Source organism: Microtus pennsylvanicus, chromosome 14 (genome assembly GCF_037038515.1).
Source record: "Microtus pennsylvanicus isolate mMicPen1 chromosome 14, mMicPen1.hap1, whole genome shotgun sequence".
Classification (NCBI taxonomy): Eukaryota; Metazoa; Chordata; class Mammalia; order Rodentia; family Cricetidae; genus Microtus; species Microtus pennsylvanicus.
In genome coordinates this window covers 55755640-55778343 of record NC_134592.1, presented here as the reverse complement: position 1 = coordinate 55778343, position 22704 = coordinate 55755640, and the positions used below count along the sequence as shown (strand labels likewise).

The window sequence follows — 22704 nt, the reverse complement described above, 5'->3', positions numbered from 1 at the left end:
GCAAATGCAGTTCTTCTGAATGTCCCTCTTTCTACACAAGGGGACCAAATAAAGCTCACCCAAAAGAAACATGAACTATCTTTTTTTTTTAAAAATGTTTTTAGAGAGAGTCTTGTTTTGGGGCTCAGGCTGGCCTAAAACTCATCATCATCCTACCTCATCATATGCCTGATTGTTTTTGTCCCCCCAAACCAGAAGAATGTTTATTCAGCAATAAGGCCTCCTTGCTTTGAGGAGGACTACTGCAAACTATACAAAAAACAAAGCTGCTGCTGAGCCAATGTGGGGCGAGACACCTGGTCTTTAATGGAATGCCTCAGTACTCTTTATATCCAATTTCACTGATCTGTGTGTTTGAGGAGGAGACAAAAAATGCTAAGAGTCATGTTATCCCAAAGATGGCCAAGACAATGAGCATTAGCGAAATTCTGAGGCTGTTCTGAAAACAACTGTTTGTATCTCTACACTATAATTATTGTACTTTAATATATATATATATATATATATATAATAGTAAAAACCCATATTTGTCCTAAAATAAAAACTAAGAAAAGAATTCAAGTAATATTTAACATTTTAGTTTTAGAAGGCCATGGTATACTTTTATACACTGCGAGGCAAAAATCATTGAGTAACCTTGAATCATGAAGATAAATTTTATTGTGATGTGCAGTATGTGTATGTATATCTTACAAATATATTTCAAAAATTTCATGTTACTATTAATCATAAAGTACTATGTGAGCCTGACATATAAAGGGCATCTCAAGCACCCGATGAACTAACAGGCACTATTCATTTATAAAATGAATGTAAACGACATTGTTTATCTTATAAAGCAATGTCTGGTAAACTAGTGACCTGGCAGGGGGAAGGATATTCCATTTCTTTCCTATTGTACTAACTCCGCTGTGAAACAAGCAGTCTAGTTCACTTGCAGTGAAAACAAATTCTCCTAAATATCATAGTTTAACTGCACCACGCTAGCAGAAGTCCTTCTCAAAGAGCCTGCAACAGGTTATGATCAACTGTCTGCTTTCTGACATCCTGTATTAATGCAGTTCTGTAGTAGCTGACTATCTACACCATTAGGAAAAGCTGTGATTTGTCAGTACGGACAAAGCTGGGCTTTAATCCATCCTTTAGCCACACTGCCAAGTCCGCATTGTTTTCCCTGCGTCTCAATTAGAGATAGGCAGGACACCTGGTACTTCTTTATCGGAGTCCCATGGCTGCCAGATGACTCAAAATCCATAGCAGGTGCTAAGGCAGTGTGAGCATAGCCCATTGCTGAAAGCTGGAGCAGAATACATTTGTACCATATGTAATTGCTCGTAAATCAGTCAATTACTAAATGAAAACATTAGAAGAGTTGATAAGTCCATTTCTACCAATGTTCATATAAATACATTAAGAAAGATTATCCTCAAATAAATAGGCTTAAAAATTCAAACCTATCTAAAGTCTCTGAAAATACTTCCTGATTTAATAATCATTGGTGATTTCCCAATGTCACTAGCATGACTACCAAATATTTATATATCCCTCTCCTACCTTCAAAAAAAGGTGCATGAAACAAAATATCTAAAAGAAAAACTAACTTATCTGTACTTTAAGTGTAATGAAATTAAAAATTTGTACCTCTTCTTGTTAAGATATACTTGAGAATACTATCATTAATTTGTAATAATAAAGTTTTCATACTGAGTTAAGAACTGCTCCAAAATTACTGCTATTAGAGTAAGTTTAAAACTACTGGGAGGTCCGAGAAACACAGTGTCTTTGTGCTGTTTCATTGGAGAACAAATTTTCAGTACATCAAAGCAGAGAAAATTAATGTAGGAGTTTCAGTTAAATATTAAGTTTGAACCTTCTCAGATGATTGCAAAAAGGAGCAACAACAACAACATACAAATACATACACAGAAAACAAAAATGAAAACCACCCCAAACCAAAAAGTTTCCTAAACTCTAAAAGTGAGATTTTACAGTATACAATTACTTAAGTGTTATCTTTACTTAAATGTGCACTAATGTAATTAAGATTTTAAATGCTGTAATTATTGGGAATATAGAAAAGTGATTTTATTATCATAGCAAGTATTAACAAAGCACAGCAAATTGCCATTTCAAACGTGGTCATAGAATCTATGATAAGGAGTACATTGGCTTAAACTAATGCACTATGTGCCCCCAGGGAATGATAGCCTGGGACACTGGGCTTTAACATCAAAATCTGTCCATTAATCTTGACTTTAAATATAATCTGCTCTGCAGTGGAAGGAAGAAGGGCATTCAATGAATTACTGTTCTTGAAATACTGCACTAGTGCCATTTACTAAAATCACTTACGAGGATACAAGGAGAGGGAATTCTAGTAAATTTACAGATTCCCTAATTTTATAAACATGACTCTCTTCAACTTCAACAAGAACATCTCATTATATATAAGAAGTTACAGTAACAAGTTTTAAAAATTGCTCTTTCTGCTCTTATATAGGGACAGCTGCCTAAATTCTAACACCAAACATAACTTAGTCAATTTAATTTCAGCTGGAAATACACTGTGGAGTCAGATTCCTTAAAAGCAGATCACTGTTTGCATGCTTCAGAATGATCAATGGCTTGTTGAGAAAGTTCCAGAAGGACATAGAAAGCTCCTGGAGTGTTTACACAAATACTAGGGCATATGATAGTTCATAAAAAGGAAACAGCTGTCCTGTTTTCCAAAGATACTCAAACTAGTCAGAACTCACTGAGGTAAGGGTACATGATTAAAACTGCCCTTGGTGACTCATCAAATGGTAAATGTAACAACTGACCTTAAGATGTGCTGAATCATTTATTTTAGTGGATTATTTTAGCATCTGTTACTGTTACACAGTTGATTTACATTTCTATAATACATGATATATAATAATATATATATTCAGATGTCACTTGGGAATTCCAAGATGGCAAAGTGTAAAGGAAACTAAACTAGATTTATAGCTTTATCTGACATGTGAATTGTGGGGGTTTTAAGCCATTCTCATCTAGAAATTTTATGGATTTAAAATACATTTTCATCTAAACAAAGATATATCATGAAATAAAATCACATTGCTGTAGTAGAAGCCGGTGGGCTGAAAACAGACACGCATGTTAACACGGGAGTACTGCAGGTGGCTGTTTAAATACATTCATTTGCTTTCTTTTTGATAGTAGCTAGGTACTAAAGGAAAGTCAACACTCGTATCAAGAGAGTAAGTAAATGTGGAAACATCAGTTCTACAGCAGCTATTTTTGTTCCTTCTCCTTTCTGAGCAGCAATTAGTAAAGCAAGCCCTTCCCCTCCTCCCTAGCTGTCAAGCTGTTCATGGCAGTTTGCGACTTGACAATGGTACCATTGTGAATGCTCTCTGGGCTTCCTTCCCACAGAGAGTTAAATGGGCAGTTCCTGCTGCCCATGATTGGTGTCCAGTGAAATAATACTCAAGAGCCAGGTTTTATCAGCTTCACGCCAAAGAAGTGAAGCCAGGGAGCCCAAGCCTTCATATCATGCTGGACCATATGCCAACCCTGATGGCCCCGAAGGTTTATCACTAAGAATCAGGATCCATCATGTCCCCTGTGCAATTTCACTGCACATACCTTATGTGAAATGCAGAGCTTTACTAAAAGCTGAACCTTCTTTGCAAATGGCATGAACAGATGGACATTAACAGTGGTTTGGCAAGCAAAAGTTAAGATTTAAATAGGCTATACTGTAGTGTTTGAGAGAATATATTTAGAAGAAAATGGGGAGATTTGTGATCCATGCTTTAATTTTAATTCTATTATTGAATTAATAAAAATTCAGTTTAAAAACTCTTAGTAAAATGATAAGGATTAATGGCACTTCAGGCCCTATGTCAAACAGGTTTAACAAATTAGACTGATTTCTGTCTTATAGCTTTCTTTGTTTGTTCTCTGAATCCCCCCAAATATCTACAGTTTTTTTTTAATATTTAAACAGAGACTAGAATGCAATTTGTGCATCAGTGTGGGGAATAATAATATAAATATACCAGCCTATCCTTATCACTCACAGAAAACAGGTTTTTAACATGGGGAAGAAAATCCTGTTTCAGCACAGGTGAGAAGTTAAAGATAAAAGCAGACCAACATCAACTTTGGATGTTTTTTAGGAGCAATATGTCCAGGCCCTCAATGAGTTCTCTATCTTACCTCTGGTATACTAAGATATGACCAAACTGTCTAGACTGGTATTTGTGGACCATACTGTTTTAACACTAGATTTGACAAAAATGTATAAGATAGTAGAAGTAGTTTTTTTTTTGCCAGTACTGTATAAAAGCGTAATACATAAAAACAATAAGTTAAGATTGTTATGTAAGAATGCATAGTCTAAACCAGGTATGGGAGTGCACATCCGTAAACTCAGTAACTTGGGAGGCAGTAGAGTGCTTGTGCAGTGCACACACACTAAGCTTGATTCTTGGCACTACAAAGAACCTGTCATAGGAAACAGAAAATCTCAAATGCTCTTCAAAAAAGTGACAAATGAGTGTAAATATCAAACAGGTACAAATGCCTTCTCAATCTCACTAAGAAAAAAACAGACACTCGCTATTACTGTTAATAGCTTGACAAGAATTGCTTGATAAAATATTTAAAAATTGAGATTTATGAAAATGACAGTTAATAAGGCATATACCTGCAAGGATTCTCCAAGGATAAGAATTACTAATTCAAACTGTGATTCCTCTACTAATCATCAGGCAAAAGGCATACAAAAGCAGACGGGATTGTCACTGGAACCATACTGTCAGAACACTAGAAAACCACATCACTTTGCTTTTCTTTCTTTCCGGTTATGCTATCTGGCTTAGACACTTCATCTTCACCTGCTACTGCTCTTCCATCTGCCTGGCATCACCCAACAGTGTGATCTGGGGCAGAGAGAATGCACGTGGAGTCAGAGAACAACTTTTGTGTGAGCTGGTTCTCTTCTTCCGCTTTGTTTTGAGGCGGGGTCTTCCATTCTGGCAGCTGGAGCCCTGAAGCGAGCCTCTGGCCAAGGTTCCCATCTCCAGCGTCTGCCTAACAGAGACGAGCTGGGGTACAGATGCACAGCATTGCAGCTGGCTTCCATGCGGGCCAAGAGGGGTGAACTCAGGCTGCTGGGTTTTCATAGCTGATAGTTCAGTTTTACCCACTCAATTATCACCCTGGACTGGTCCCAACTTGCATTTCTTGACCACATTACACTTCGTATGTTGCCACGTCCCTTTCCTACCTGAAAAACTTTGATTTTCTCTAAGTCCTGTGTATTTTTAATCTGCAGAACAGAATTCTTTGGTAAAGTCATTCCAAATCCGCTCCATTCCAACACCATCTTTTCTCCCTGACAATTAATCATCATTCCTCTCCTGCTCTGCAGGTGTCACTTGTGTGTGCTGGGATCTCTGTGTGCAGCTCACTAATCTAGTTCACAGGGTTTTCCCACACTACGCTGTGTGCTCCTAAAAATGGGGACTTTTTTGTTTTCTTTAAAGACAAGGTCTTTAAAACAGCATTTTTGGCTGTTCTGGAACTCACAGATTCACCTGCCTCTGCATCCTAAGTGCTAGAATTAAAAACTGCGCTTCTGCATCCACACCTGGAATAAGCTGTGGCTTTTTCAATTCCAGTTTTTCTCTGACAGCGTCTCTAGACTGAAGGTGGACAACAAACACGTAAGTCAATGACCTCAAAATCCTTAGTGATATGGTTAATATTAGTTCTTGGTAGAGGATAAACTCTGTATCTCAGATGACAACAATGTTTAAAAAAATAATATTGAAGCTAGGCGGTGCAACTTTAATCCCAGCACTCAGGAGGCAGAGGCAGGTTAAAGGCCAGCCTGGTCTACAGAGTGAGTTCCAGGACAGCCAAGGCTACACAGAGAAAGCCTGCACAGGGTGAGGAGGAAGTACAGGAGAATAAGAATATGGTACCTTTAGATTATTGGTTCAGTTTCACAGAACAAACTTTCTCAACTATCATCACATATTTATTACACACCAGAGCTTCACATATATTCCCTTTCTTTTTTGGGTTCCCCTCCCTCTTCTTTCTCCCTCAACCTCTTTCAATACTAGAGATTTATGTATGCTAGGCAAATGTTCTTCCATAAAGTTCCAGCCCCTTTAAAAATAAACCTTTTTGTTTTTAAATTTGGAGACATAGTGAACCTATGAATTTTAATCTGGTCTAAAACTTGTGATACTCCTGCCTCAGCTTTCCAAGAAGTTGGTTCTATAGGTGTTTGTCACTATAGCTGGTTGCTTTTATTTTTCCCTTGTTGAAAGTGGAAGTCAGATTTGGTATTTCCAAACCAGTAATAACTTTAAAAATGTGTGATAAAAGATTTCTATAATGACTGAAAAAAATCTACTAGAGAATTAGTAGTGTCACCAACGAGCAGATACTTTCCATTCAATATGAGTAGCTAAAAAAATTACGTAGTAAGGAATCTATAGTGTCACTACAGATGTGCTGCATATATCCAGGGCCCCTGTTTAAAGAACTGCTCTGTTTGCAGAAACACTATTAGGGTCGACAACAAAATATAGGTCAATGGGATATATAAGCATACCAAAAATTTCTTTTAAAGTAATATCCATGTCTTTAGTAAGAAGTTGTAAACGCTCCAATTAGACTGTCGGTCAAATAAGAATATTTTCAACTCTTGGAAAAGTCCCAACACAATTACTCTTAAGCAATAGCTGCAAGCACATCAAAGACCCTCTTTTCTGGTTCTAGGTTTCCTCGTTGTACCTACCTAGCACACTCTTCAAAGTGGCAGCTAAGTTATAAAGTGTTTTAAAGACTGATTTTATATGTGTGAGTACTTTTCTTGCATGCATGTATATGTCCCACATGTATGTCATGTGTCAGTGGAGTTCACAAGAGGACACTGGATTCCCTGAAACTCGTGTTATAGATGGTTATGTGTCTCCAGTGGGTGCTGGAAATTGTACTTAGTTCCTCTTTAAGAGTAACGAGTGCTCAACCTTTAAGCCATTTCTCCAACCCCATGCAACTTAGTTTAATATGAATTACAAATAAATTTTTCTTTTACTTTTCAAAAATTAAACTAATAATAAACTTTGAAAACATAGTTAATGGACTGGAGAGATAGCTTAGTAGTTAAGCATAGTGCTTCTCCTGCAGAGGATCTGAGTTTACGTCCAAGACCCATGTTGAAAGGCTTGTAACCACATATAACTTCAGCTCCAGGGAGACCTGATGTCTCTGCACTCACGTATGTGTAAACACACACACACACACACACACACACACACACACACACACACACACACACACTCTATCTTAAAACACAATAGAAAAAATCTTTAAAAAAACATAGGTAATAAGAATACATGTGAACTTCAGGAACTTTAGAGTACACTGGAATTGAGTAGCAATTTTCTGCTGAAGAAAAAAGTTAGCTAAGCCTCCATTTACGAATGATACCCTTTGTTTTATTATAATAAGCTATCACTCACTTACCACAGACCAGACAGTGCTGAGTCAGAGCAATCAGGAGGAAGGTAAGGTTTACTAACATGCGCACAAACACATAAGTACTATAGCAAAATGTTTTGAGGCAGTGTGAGCAATAATTTTGCTTAGTGGAGAAATTATTTTTATTTTTTTGCTCCCTAAAGATGTTTCATTTAGGTCATAATGAACAAGTGTATTAGATAGAAACAGCAGAGATACATATTCTTGGTGTTTAAACCATGAGCATTCACAGAAGATGAACTGGGTTTAGCCGGACAAAGGTAGCTTCCTGGGTGTTAGTGCAGTAGGCGAGCACTGCAGAGAAGGGGTGTGGGGTTGAGGAGGTGTGCAGCTGTGCTGACAAAGCTCTAACGAGAACTACAAGGTTGGGAGGGCAAGATAAAAGAACAGTTTGCAGATGACCAACCAAACGTAGGCCTGTTTCAGTAGGCAGTGAACTGCTGCAAGCTGTTAGCGTGCCCAGGTCTGTGTTCTAGACAGCAATGATGTATGTCAGCAGTTCCCACACAGCTACGGGGTTGGGGCTGCTGCTGGAGATGACAGGAAGGCTGACTAGTACTCTTCACAGGATAGTCTTATTTAATCCTTACCCTAATCTTGAGTTTGGTGCTATAATTATCTCCCTCTTACAGATTAAATTAAGGATGGTCCATATTTATTGATGTTATTTTCTAAGAAAATGCTTCACAAAAGACAGTAAATACATAAAATTATGTAATTCTTCAAGAATCTCATTTTCTTCTCACACGGAATGGTAGCAATATTGATGAGGTCCCCCTAAGGAGCTTTACAATGTCCATCATGATGAAAGGGAGCTGCATTAGTGGAGCCAATCAATTACCATTCATTTAGTTTTGGCTCTCATACTTCTGCAACAGGTCCCTTACATTTGAGTAGTAGAACTGCAGCATTAACTGTGACTAACTGAAGAATTATCATTGGATTTTGAAATCTGTCTGATAAAGTTAAACAAAGCCAATTCTGGCATTCAAGAAAAAGTCAATCTACACAGACTGAAAAAAACCAAATAATATTGGTTGTGGTAGGAAAGCATATTAAGCCCAGGTGTAAAGAAATTTTTAAAGATGCCTTTTAACTGTATAGTACCTTATACTGTGTTTCTCAGAGTATCACATATATTATATATAGATACATACAAAGCCCCAGCTATAAATCAGAACAACTATACATTGGCTGGGCCTGGTGGCACATGTCTTTAATCCTAGCACTTGGGAGACAGAGGCAGATGAATTTCTTAGAATTTGGGCCAGCCTGGTCTACCCAGCGGGGTCCAGGACAGTCAGGGCTACATAAAAAGACCCTGTCTTAAAATTAAACCAACCCCCCCTCAAAAAAACCCAATAACAAAAAAGAATTACAGCATGTGACATTCCATCTATTCAAATCCTATCCGTTGAGATCCAGACTTTCTACATATTCTTTTTAAATTTTATTCCACACTAATTTCTTCCTCCATGGGACTCTAATATCAATTTGCTTGTAACCTTACTTAAATTATAATCATCACTATCCATATTCTTCCTTATCAAGTTATTACTTTTATAAGAGTAAGTATCAATCTGAATGTTTGTATCATTTCAAAATCATTGTGAATGTGTAAGTAATATGTGTGTGTATATACACCTATATGGACACAGCTATATGTGTATATACACCTATATGGACACAGCTATATGTGTATATACATATATGTATATATATACATACATACATATGTGGTTTCAAACTCAAAGTCCTCCTGTCTCAGGTACTACCATGCTGGAACTTACAGCTACGTGCCACCGGCCCCGGTTTTTAATAAATATACTTGAGTCTGGCACCATAGACCACCTGGCCATCTTGACACCCCAATAAATGTTTATGAAAGAAGAAAAAAAACCTACAGGTGTATTTCTGACCTCTTAATAGTAAGTATAATAATACGTCAACATTTAAGATATAAAGCAAATCATAATATGTTAGTGAATATTGTATGTCAACTTGGCTGGTTACAGACTCAGTGTTTTTCTAAACAGCAGACTATTTTGTCTACTAAATTAGTGAACCCAAGCAAAGCCCTTCACCTTTGTAACATAGAGAGGCCTCATCCAGTCAAGGTTTTTGAGAACAACCTGAGGCCACTTGAGAAAAGAAGGAATTCTACTGCTAGATGACTTAAGACTGACAGCAACATCAGCTCTTCCTAGATCTACAGAATTGGTACTCACTTGCCAATCCCCACAGCCAGGGAAGCCAATTCCTTAAAGTGCACCTTTCTCATTATTTATGTAACATTTACATTGTATTATATATCATAAGTAATCTAAAGATGATTAACATATAAAGGGAATTTGTGTGGGTTATATGAAAATGTATCAGTTAATATAAGAGAGTGGAGCTCTGGGTTTATTAATGTGATCATACACTACAAATTCTGAAAATTCCTACATGTTCCAAAACCCCACTCTGAAACAGAAAGCACAACAATGGCAGCACTATACTAAACACACGTATGTTTAGAGTCACAGTGAAACTTAAGAATCTTAAGGATCAAAATGATTTCTTTAAAATTTTTTACTTAAGGAATAGTCACAACTAGTAAGGCCTTTAAATAAAAGTTTTAGAATTATTTCCATTGTAAAACCTAAAACTAAGCAAACCAACTGGAACTCTTTCGAGGTAGCTGATCCAGTGACGGCCTAAGAGACTTGAAGCACTCACTCCTCTGGCTCGGCGGCCACCCAGAGTCTGACTGGCCTTTCTCCCGAGTGTGCCAATTCAATTCTAATTGTATGATCAAACCAACAAATTGAGCTGAAGAGACAAAAGTACCTAGCTGACAAAATCAGAGGTTGCATGAAAATGTTTCTCAAGTACAAGTCATGTAAGAAACAACAAGTGAAGTGAGAGAGGGTTTCAAAGCTTGAAAGACAGTCATCAATACTGACAGATTACTGTAATTCTGGTCGCTAGCATGATCGATTTGGGCAGCATATGACAATCAATACTGTCCTCATTTTCTGAACATTAGATTCATGGTTAGAGAAGATGCTCCTAGGATAGAATTTAAACTCCATTTAATGATCATAAATAGCACAATGTATGCTGTGGAATCTTAGTAGGTACTATTACTGGGCATGAGATAACTGACCCAGCAGTGTAATTACAATTGAGTTTATCACATTCTACCTCTTCACTTCTTTGATGAGGATTAAAGTATTAGCTCTGGTGGCTTTCAAAACTGACTTCTATTTCAATTCCTACTAACATTTATGTTAAGTGTATTGATATAATTCATGTTAAGTATATTTTAGAATACACAATTTTCTTCTCACTGAAAATCTGATGTCAAAAACATACATTTTAAAATCTGACACATTTATGAAACCAGAATGTTCTTAAAATGAACAGATATCCCTATACTTAAATACCTGTAAATCAAGTATCCAGTTGTAATTTATTATATAACCCTTCATGCTAAAATCAAGTAAAGGCGTTACTTCCCACACATTCCTCCCTACTTCCATTCATTCATTCACGCTTCTGAGCTGGGGTCACTCGGGATGTGATTTATGTTCAATTCTTGATCTGAAGTGATCCTCCCAACCCCACACAATAGAATATTCTTTAGTTAACAAACAATAGGAATATATATTATTACATATTTCTCTTGGTATGTAAGGGTATTTTTCCCACCCAAGAACCACCATGGATAGCAAAAATCTGTGGACACTAAAGTCCCCGTTGTATAATGGTAAAGTATTTGCATATAATCAAATTTCTGTATTACTTATAGTAATAAATATATAAGTACCATATCAGTAGTTGTTACACTATGCTGTTAAGGGGATAATGATAAGAAAAAAGTCATTTTTTTTCCTAAATATTTTTCACATAAAATTGGATGAATTTTTTCAAATGAGGAACTCATGGATATGGAAGGCCAACTACTGTTAAATTGTGTGAATAAATAATTTTCTACGCCCTAGGCAAGTATGCCCGGGCTCAGGGAGGCTATTCAGCTCCAGATTGGCAGCACCTGATCAGACAGACTGGCTCCATACGTCATGTTCCTAAGCATTCCCCATCTTCTCACACCTGCATGTCTCCTCAGTATGCTGCACCCGGTTTAGAAGGTTCTCTTCCATCTGATTATTCATCATTTAAGACTGGCTCAATCATTTTTCTAAGTGTTTCTGGACACAAACTTCCAGCTGAGTGGCAGGCCCCTTGTTAGTATACATCCTGCACACCCCTCTTTTAAAATACAGTAATGAAGAAATATGTTTTTCCATGTAGACTGAATTCTTTTCAATGATTGTTTTTTTTCTGCACCTCCAGAGCAGCCCAGAGCATGGTACATGATTCCATTTAACTAACTAGGTCAAAGATTAATATTTATTAAAAGTATGTAAGAAAACAGCCATTCAAATACAACAACTACTCAGTCACTAGGGAGGAACTCTGCCACTTCAAGAAACAGAAACGCTTGAGTCTTAACACATAAGATACCTTTACCTTTTGTAAAGCAGATGCACACTAGTGTCCTAACCACACAGTTGAGAAAGGATACAAGTTCTGATACAATGGAATCAGTGATTTCAGAGCACGGCTAGCATTTATTGCTGTGGATCGAACCATGATGGGCAGAACTTTTCCATTCACAATAGCACCATCAAAAAGTGGACCAAAGAAGGGAACCTGATGGAAAGATCAGAACACAACTTTAACTGTACAAAGACTGGAGTAAAACAAACAAGATCTTTCGCACACATATGTTTTTGCTTCCTCTCTGGTTGTTCTTTCAATTAAAAACATTCAAATTCAGTTCTTTACATGATGAATCACCCATACTAGGACAACAAACAAAATGCCCAAGGTCAACAGGGTGTCCTTTCAAAAGAACTATGTACTTTGTGTAATTTATATCCTCTGCCAGTTTCTAAAGTTCTGTAATTTCAGCTACACACACACACACAAATCAATTCCTCTACTAAGTAAACATATGAAAAGACATACATTCTTAAAGGTAGGCAGTTAGATGATCATTTTTGTGAGATACCAGTTTTTTTTATCCTTATGGTTTGGACATTAAATGTCTTCCCCAAACTCATGCTGAATGCTTCGTTCCCAGGAACATGTTTAGAAGGGTAGCTCTGGGAAGAGACCGGGTCACGAGAGCTTTGACCCAAAGGCACAGAAGCAAGAAGCCAAAAGACCATGGACTGAAACTATGAGACAAAATATATACATCTTTCCTCTTGTAGCATGTTTTCCAAGATTTTGTCAGAGTGACACAAAGTAAGTATAGAACCTAAGACACACTTGGCTTGGTCAGTTAAAAAGCAAAATCTGTGCTTTGATAACTAATGGTCACTTTTATTAGTTGACAATTTAGAACTGTGATGTATATAGGTCAGTGGTAAAGTGCTAACCTAGCTGGGTGTAAGGCACAAAAAACAAAAAACTATTAAATATGGCTGATAAAAATGGTAGCTCAAGGCAAGACAATTCTCTGTGGATGACATAGTGTTTTAAACTTTGTGGCTATATGATATCTTACTTTTGTAAAATTTACAATTTTTGTAAAAATGCTTAAAAAACATTCTCAGTTTGTAGTCTACTCAAAATCAGGTTGTGGCCTGTCATGAGCTGACTTCTGGTTTATATAAACCTTAAAAAATACTTGTCATTCAGAAAAATTTACAGATGGAAACTTGGCCCAATTCAAGAAATTCTGAAGATTCTGAATCAACTGTCAAAACAATTTTCTATTAAAAGCATTCATCTTAAAAAAGAACACATGAAAATAATGCCAAACTTCTATTATCTTAGAAAGAAATACTTGTGAAATAGTTGTTGAAATACTGTGGTACATCTAATATGTACGTTAGATACGCAACTGGAGGATAGGTAATGTCTCTTTAACATCTAAAAATATTTGCAGGCATTTCATTTATATCTTAAAATTATTTTTGGATAGAGGCTCATTAATAAGCAGCACAGACTAGCCTTGAACCTGTGGTGACTGATCTTGCCTCTGCTCTGCTGGACTAAGACTATACCTCACTAACAGATGGCTGCTCTTACTGTGCCTTTTGGGAACTAAAGGGTGAGCTAAGCACAAAGGAACTTCCACCCAGGTCCCACCCAGCCGTCTCCCTAGCTGGGTTGGTCTTTCTAACTAGGCTTAAGACAATCGACACAGCTACAGAGTCTGTGGCATTTCCCCCTATTTTACAATGGAAAATCTATTACTAAGGCAGAAGCGGAGTTCTCACCTCTGGTTTTTTCATGATCTGGATACTGAACATATGGTTTTTCATTGGATATATAACAATGAGGACATCGCCAAATTCTGTAGGAATAATTCCTCTTCTGTAGTCTCTAGTATGTTCTGACCAAACAATGTGTACTTCATCATTTCCTAGGTGTCTCAACTGGAAAAAACAAGGAAACAGTTTATAGTATTTATAAAAGCCGTGTGAGCATAGTTATACAGCTAGTGACAACAGAGCATACTGAAGAGAAACAGTCGATCATTTTCATGACACTCAAAATACAAACACTCAAAGCCATCAAGAAGAAGACCAGGCACTCTCAATTCCCAGTCAACAAGACAGAAAGACTGCAGAGAAGAGACACAGCCCGTTTCAATTAGCAACTGTGCCAATGCAATTCCATGCTCAAGCCTCTCAGAGACTGTTTTAAAGAGCGACTGACTTAAGATTCTTCTCCCCTTCTATGCATTTCTGAAGTGCTAATGAGTAGCAAGGTGGTCTGAAGAAGGCAGTCAGAAGAGAAGCAAAACAATAGGTGACTGTGCATTTTATAATCCTTACTCAGCATGAGAAAGTTGGTCTAACAAATTAATTTCAGCATCTCCCCCCAATGTAACTTAGACACCCTCCAAACAGAGCCTGGATGTTGATTAGGCCTGAAGAATGTTACTTAGATACTTGTGCTGCTGACAAAGGTGCTCCTGGCAATCTTGAGAGGGTTTGTTATAATAATTAAAACTGTAAGAAAGAAAAGTATTAAAAGTTGTGTTTCTAGTGAGTTGTTAAAAAATGAACACAATCTATATAACTGACTTTTCCTCATAGAGATTATGGTATAAACATCAATTTCATTATAAAATCCTGTCATCTAGTATATCTGGAACATGTGAATCTATGTTTGGTAGATGCTTTCCCCTGGCTTTTCCATTACTGTCGGGTATCTAGCCACACTGCGGTTGGGAAAGTTTAGAAGATGAAAGAAGAATAAAGCCAGTCTGAGAAAATGTATGGTGATTTCTATTTTTATATATGCAATTGTTGGATTAAAAACCATACGACAGGTATAGAAGAATTTAATGTCTGACAAACAAAAAGAGGACTAAAGTTCAATTTCTGAAAGGATCTTTTCAGTTCCTCCTTAGCCCAGGAATTGACTACTTACACTTTGTATACAAACAGGCATGACATAAATGCAGACTTAGACTATGCCATTTCTAAAAAGAAAAAAAAAAGAAAAAAGAAAAAGAGAAAAAACAAAAAGAAAAAGATTACAGAGCCTAGAAAAGCTATGGCCCCATAATTTCATTTTTTAATCAAAATACTTTAAAAATATCCTTCCTATACAGCCATCCCCATGTGTCAGCTTCCCTAATAGGTTTATGTTAACTGAATACAAAAGAAATGTGAAATAAATGTAACCAGGAGGGATGATCCAATCTAATTCTGATACATTAATGTCATATGCTGTACATGTTACAATAGCAGCCAGATCTAATACTAAGCTCCAGGCTATCCTGAGATTTCCAAATGGCAGATTGTTCTAAGTGATATCAAGTATAATTGAAGTAATAAATGATAGTAAAAGCTGAGCACACTGTCAGGAAGAATTTAAGTATTTACTTTTTAAAATTAAATGAGTTAGGTTAGGAAAGACAAGACAACTGAAATAATGCAGGTCTCAATTTACAGAAAATTCCTTTTATTTATCTGCTACATTAACCCTTGAACTCTTGCCAAAATTATCTATAATTTCTAGTGCCACTTATCTAAAGAAATAAGAGAACAAGGCACTGTACTATTATCTTTTAACCAAGGCTGTCTTCAAACATCTTCCACATAGTATTTAAAGGTCTGCTATAGAAGCTTAAAAAAGCACACTTTTTTTTTGTCAAGATGTTGTATTTTTTTTTTGCATAGAAACATGTGCACCAACAAATCACTCTATATGTGTTTGATATTTAAAGGAAGAACTTTCATGAAAAATACTTTATTATTTAGATTCCAATGCTAAAAATATAGTTGTTTGAGGCTATATTACTGTCTTAATGATATCGTTAACTTTAAAACATGAAATATAATGGCTAAACTGAGATGTTAATCATCGCTGTTCATTGGGGGTTTTCTGAGAGACTACTCAAAGACGGCTTTCTAGTGACCAAAAGGTGGCAGAAGTCATAATGCGAGCAATAAAAATAAGTTAGCAAACACATGTCTATATTGATGCAGAACTTTTTAGACAATTTTATATTTATTTATTCCTTACCTCTTAAGGACTTAAAAGACGATATCCTGGGTATACTCAGTAAGTTTTTCTGTACTCTAAAATTTCTCAAAGGAGTGCCTATCTATATGATATTCTCTCTCTTGTTTTTTGAGACAGGGTTTCTCTGGGCAGCCCTAGCTGTCCTGGAACTCAATATACAGATGAGGCTGGCCTCAAACACAGAAATCCTGTCTCTGTCTCCTGAATATTTGTGCTAAAGGCATGTACCACCCTATCCAGACTATATGATTTTGAACCCATGTGCAAATCACTTTTTGAAAGAGCAGCAGACTGCTGTGTATATGGGATAGATATTTCTGATGACTGGCAACCAAAGTATCCATCTAAATTCACTTTCAAGTGTTACTAACATCACTCTGGAACCTAAACTGTACTGTATGTTACAAATGACCAGCATTAATCCATGAAGAAAATACAATGAAAGTCAACATGTGTAAACTGAAGTCTTTTATCCATTATAGGATGTTAGTATTGGAAGATATCCTAAAGGAGTAATTTCACACCCAATACCTGAACTGTGATATCCCAAAGAGTAGATATCTGACCTCTGCTTTAAAACTTTTGAATGTAGTTGTTCACAATTAGCCCAGTCTGCCTTTAAGGAGTGAAAATCGTAACACTCTTTACACGAAGCAAATGGGTCTTACTATATGAATCCAACATGTATTCTATCTTTTTATATCTTTTCAGGTATTTGAAGGTTATTTTAATATCTTCACCTTTTATCAGGTTAAAAGTGTCTTTTTGCTGGATTACTGTCTTAGTTTTCTGGAGATTCTATGAGACTGCAATGTCTGGAATGAATATCAAATATAAGCTCTGATACAATAAACTCTAATGGGATTATTTCTTCCTCTGTCACTAAATTATTTTCTGAAACATTAAGGCACCAAACAGCTAGCCAAAGTTCTTTTTTAAAAACCTTGCCAGGCGTAGTGACTCCGCTCTAGTCCCAGCACTCTGGCCGGCAGAGACGGGAGGATTTCTGAGTTCAAGGCCAGCTTGATCTACAACGCAAGTTCCAGGACAGTGAGGGCTACACAGGGCTACCCTGTCTCAAAAATCTAAAAAAATTCTTACAATTTCCAGACTTGGCCAGTCTGGATGTTCACCTTCCTAGATATGGACGGAGGGGGGAAGACCTAGGACTTACCACAGGGCAGGGAACCCTGACTGCTCTTTGGACTGGAGAGGGAGGGGGTGAGGAGTGGGGGGAAGGGGAGAGGGGTGGGAGGAGGGGGAGAAGAGTGGGAGGAGGGGGAGGGAAATGGGAGGCTGGGAGGAGGTGGAAATTTGTTTTTTTTTCTTTTCTTTATTCTCCTTTTATCAATAAAAAAAATTAATAAAAAAACATTTGTGTGTGTGTGTGTGTGTGTGTGTGTGTGTGAGAGAGAGAGAGAGAGAGAGAGAGAGAGAGAGAGAGAGAGAGAGAGAGAGAGAGAGGGAGAAAATGAGAATATGTGTTTGCACACATTCCACTGTGTAAGTGTGGAAGTTAGCTTTTTGGTGCTTGTTCTAGGGGACTGAACTTAGGTTGCCAGGATTGGCAGCAAGCTCCTCCATCTACTGAAGCATCCTCAAAGTTTTTTAAGCAGGTAAAATCAATTGCTCCATTTAAAGAAAGGATTCCATATTTATTCTTACCATTTTACTTTGCCAAGTCTAGGTTATCTTGAAGCTTGCTAGGATCTATTGTTAGCCTGATTCTGCTATTCAATGTGCTGGTTCATTCTTTTCTAGATCAGGGTTAACATTAAGTTAACATTCTTATGACTTCATTCAAGTTCTGAACATAAATATCAAATAGCTTACATAACAGAGTCATTGCAGGTTTTCCACTCTGCTTAAAAAGACAGCTTTCATTTATTGAGGGAATTTATTACATATTATTTATTAAGGGTACACTATTCTACATGTTCTATTATAATTAATTTCATTATCATGACAATTAAAAAACAAGTACAATCAGTATTACTACTATTTTTCCAGATAAACATTTGAAGTTTAAAGGATGAAGAAGTTTGGCTAAGATAAAAAAAATAAAGCTGTGAGAAAAACAATATTCAAACCCAGGCAATTTGGTTCTAGAAGCCAAACTTGAAACACTTTGCAATATTTCCTCCTGTTAAAGCATTTGTGTTCTAAATATGATTACGCAACCAGTCATCACCATGCATACCAAACTATTATGACCATATTGCTTCAACTTACACACAACAATTACTTCACACAGTCTACGGTTGGTCCTGATCTAGTAATCCTATTAAAACAAATTCAGTGATTAGTTGTGCTGAACTTACCATGGCTCCTAGTGATCACCCCCTCATTATCTATACTCACAAGCCATCTGCTTAATAATCCTAGTTTGCTGTTGGAGTTGATGAGTGTTGGTATTTTCAGGGGCACGACCTGCTTTACACCCCTTTGTAAAATCAGATGTTTGCCACTGTTATAGATGTCTGCATGCTCCTAAAGTTTACATGCTAGCCTCCACTGCGATGGTATTAGGAATTTGGGTCCCACCAGGTAGGGACTTGGAGAGGTGATTACATCATTTTTAAAGGGGTTAGTGTCTATATAAAAAAAAAAGACTCCAGAGAGCTTGCTTGCCACTTTCAACATATGTGGTCACTGCGGGCAGCCCAGTCATCTGTGAACAGGCGAGTGGCTCCTCAACAGACACTGATCTGCCAGTCTCCCGATCTTGCCAGCCCCTACCACTGTGAGGAGAAACTTGTATGTTGTCCAATCTTTGGCATTTTTTACAGTAGTATAAAAGAACTAAAACATCCACTTATGGCAATACAATACATTCATTTTTATCAACAAAGAATCCGGAGCTAATGTTTTACTTCCTTAGTGCCATGAAATGGGGTTTGAGACTAGAAATCATGGAAGGTAACTATTTCTGCCTCATAAGCTAGACTATTCTCTCTCTCTCTCTCTCTCTCTCTCTCTCTCTCTCTCTCTCTCTCTCTCTGAAACAGGATTTCTCTGTGTAACAATCCTGCCTGTCCTGGATTTATTAAAATACAAATAATATATTTATTTACAAGCAATATATGTATTTATTAAAATACAAATATTATATCACTATATTTCCATCTTTGTCTATGATAAAAAGGCTATAAATAATACAAGAAAACTATATACAACAAGTACAATAACTATATACAATATGTACAGGCAATAAGTACATCAACAATGTTCAGTCCATTTGCATTTGACAAATTCAGAGAAAATACTTCACATCTATCCTATCCTGGGGAGTCCAAATTTTGGTACCCAATTTACTTTCTACCATAACTTGCATTACCATCCCAAGCTATCTTTTGATATCTCTCAACTTTATATACTTTATATTTCTTTAGTGGGTTTTTCTGAATATTGTAAATAAGGGAGACTATAACTATAACTATCTAATCTTCAACTGCCTCAGAGACCTGAGAAGGAAATAATATTAACTGAGTAAGCATGAAGTGTAAGAAAGTGACTTCTGAAAAAAAGTAAGGACAGAAACAGTTGGCCTCGAACTCAGAGAGATCCACCTGCTTCTACCTTCCAAGTGCTGGGATTAAAGGTGTGGGCACCACTGCCTGGCCAACTCCCCCATTTCTGTTAAAAGCAGGAACCAACTAATTACACTCTCAATCAAAACCTGAGTCTTCTCTGATCCTACTGGCTGCATCACTACACCTCTAACAAGCTCTCCATTTGAAAAAAGTATTAGTTTTTGTTCTTTCCTTCCTATTTCCTCTACAGGTGCTCTACATTAGATAATTCATCCACATACCCAAACTAGTTCATGAATTCTTAAAAAGGTCCTCTCTCTTCTATCCTTCCTTACTTCCTTTCAACTTTCTTTTCTTTTCTTTATTTTCTTTCTTTCCTTTATTACTAGGTGAGGCTGAAAGCTGTCTGTATGCACCATGCTAGCTTTTGCAAATGCTCTGAGGACTGACAAATGTAATCTCTGAGCTCAAAGCCTTGGGTTCCATGAAAACAACAGTAAAATAAGCAAACAAACACCAAATAAGTTACAACGTTCCAAACAGTCTTTTTTTTTCTGAATATAAATAGCAAAGGACACCAGTCTATAATGGCAATTGCACTAAAAGCTAAAGTATACATACACTATTTAAACACAAGTTAAAGTACACATGGAAGCAGAAACAGCCTCCGTGAGGAAATCCAAATGGGACTCTTACTGCTCCAATCTCATCATTTCACTCACCCATAGAGCTAGATAGGGTTTTACTATGTAGCCCAGGCTGGCCTCAAAGTGAACTATGGCAATCTTCCTGCCTCAGCATCCTGAGTATCATATATTATTTTATAGTTTACATATTTTCAAGCACTCATTAGCTATGTGGGTCATTCATTATAATCAATTAAGAAAAGTTTAACAGGATATGGTGGTCCAAGTCCTGGATCCCAGCACTTGAGGCAGAGGCAGGTGGATCTCTAAATTCAAGGCTATCTTGAATTTACAAAGAGAGTTCCAGGACAGTTAGGGCTAAATAGAGAAACCCTGTCTCCAAAAAACAAACTAAAGTTTCTCTTTTCAAAGATTAATTTTTTATCATCTTAAATTATGTTATGTGTGTTAATTCACGTATGGGTATGTGCATGGGTGTCTGTGACCGCAGAAGCCAGGGGTACTGGAGCTGGGACAGTAGTGGGTCACATGACCTGGGTGCTTGGAACTGTACTCTGGTCCTTTGCAAGAGCAGCAAGTACTCTTACTCATTGAGCCATCTCTCCTCCAAGAAGAAAAATAAATTATTAAAAGCCTCCCAAGTGGTGGGATTAAAGGCGTGTGCCACCACCACCTAGCTAGATTAAGTAACATTTTGTTCATTACACCAACAGGCTTAGTTCTAGGTTCTAGAAACACAATACTTAAGAAAGTCTTTATCTTTCTTGTAGTTCCTGGTATTATAGTGTGTACATGTGGGGAATCAAATAAATATATAAAGACTAAGCAAACAGTGGAATTGATACCTTCTGGAAAAGGGAAAACCAGTTTTCGCCAATGGAGTGATACTGTATATTAACCATACTTTTAAGACAGACCCCATGCCCAGGAAGGAGTAGTAGTTGCCTAGGCAGAATGAACTCCATGGTTGGTTGTTTTTGTCTGTGTTTTATCTTTTTTTGGATTTTTAAAAAATCATTTTTTAATTTGTTTGCTTCTTTTTTGTTTTTGAGAGAGAGAGAGAAAGAACATGAAGTTGGGTGGAGGTGTGGAGAATCTGGGAAGAGCGAAAATAGGATTAAAATATATTGTAGCCAGGTAGTGGTAGAATACCCTTTAATCCCAGCATTTGGGAGGCAGAGGCAATTTGAGGCCAGCCTGGTCTACAGAGTGAGTTCCAGGATACGCAGGGCTACTCAGAGAAACCCTGTTTTGAAAAACCAATATATAGATGATATATGTATATTTTAAATAATAAAAATAAAATAAGCAAATATGATAACTTTGCATGGTGGCAAGTGCTATAAAGAAAAATGCTAAGGTAAGGAGATGACTTAGAGGGCAGTGTTTGACATGTAAGCATGAGGACATGCATCCAGATTCTCAGAACCCAGAAGTCAGGAGCTTGCCAGCTAGCTAGTCAGGTGTACACAGCGACAGAATGAGAGAGCCCAACTCAAAGTAGAAGGTGAGGACTGACAATCTGAGGTTGTTATCTGATGACTATGTGCATGTGTGGTATGCATTGCAAGTATGTACATGTGCATACACACACCACATAGATTTAAAAAGGCAATGTAGAGCAAAGGGACAGCATTCCTGAGTAGAGGGAGATCTTTAGCTAGAACGCGGCATCTGAGAAACTGTCGTGCAAGTGTGAGAATAGGACAGTGAGAACGAAGCAGCCTGGGGAAATGCAGACTGAGCAAACCCTCCAGGATCTACAGCCGCAGACAGGGGAGTGCACTTGATTTGGAGGGCGATGAGAAAAGTGAAATGAGCAGGATAGAAAGACGACCGGGAGGTGAGCAGAGAGCTAAGCAGAAGGTGGTCACACATGTGGAGGACACTGCGCTTAAGTCTTACTCAGTGTGCAACGAGGAGCTACTGCTTTCCTGTCCAGATCATGCTGTTCGCAGTAGTGAGAAAGGCTGGCATGGAACTACTGATATTACTTCTATCCTCTGTCTTTTTCATCAGGAGTACACTTAAGAAAGCTGGGGTTATGGGGGAATATGATATTGAATAGGATTGTAACATTAATTGTTATATTTTTGATCTGAAACTATGAGCAGAATTTCTGTGTTTGTTTTGTCAACCTGACAAAGCTTGGGCAATCTGCGAAGAGGGAACATCAACAGAGAAGATGCCTCCCTCAGACTGACCTGCAGACATGTCTGGGGGGCACTTTCTTGAGTAATAACTGATGTGGGAGGGCCCAGCCCACAATGGATACTGTCTATCACACCTGGGCAGTTTGGTCTTGTATAAAAAAAGGAAGCCAAGTAAGCCACTAAGGAGCGTTCCTACATGAGCCCTGCTTCTGCTTCAGTTCCTGGCCTGGCTTCCCTCAGGGAGGGACTGTGACTGGTTTACACAAGCCTTTC

General features: G+C 37.4%; 1 protein-coding gene across 6 annotated transcripts in view; it reads right to left on the bottom strand.

The window, feature by feature from the left end:
• The window catches only part of Ralgapa1 (Ral GTPase activating protein catalytic subunit alpha 1), a 214732-nt gene that overhangs the window by 16958 nt on the left and 175070 nt on the right, over positions 1–22704 (bottom strand). For all 6 annotated transcript variants that reach the window (XM_075948111.1, XM_075948110.1, XM_075948115.1 and 3 more), the window contains 2 exons: positions 13836–13994; positions 12128–12255 (listed from right to left, as the gene is read on the bottom strand). In XM_075948111.1, coding sequence (XP_075804226.1) covers positions 12128–12255; positions 13836–13994 — 287 coding nt within the window. The remainder of the gene's footprint in view (positions 1–12127; positions 12256–13835; positions 13995–22704) is intronic.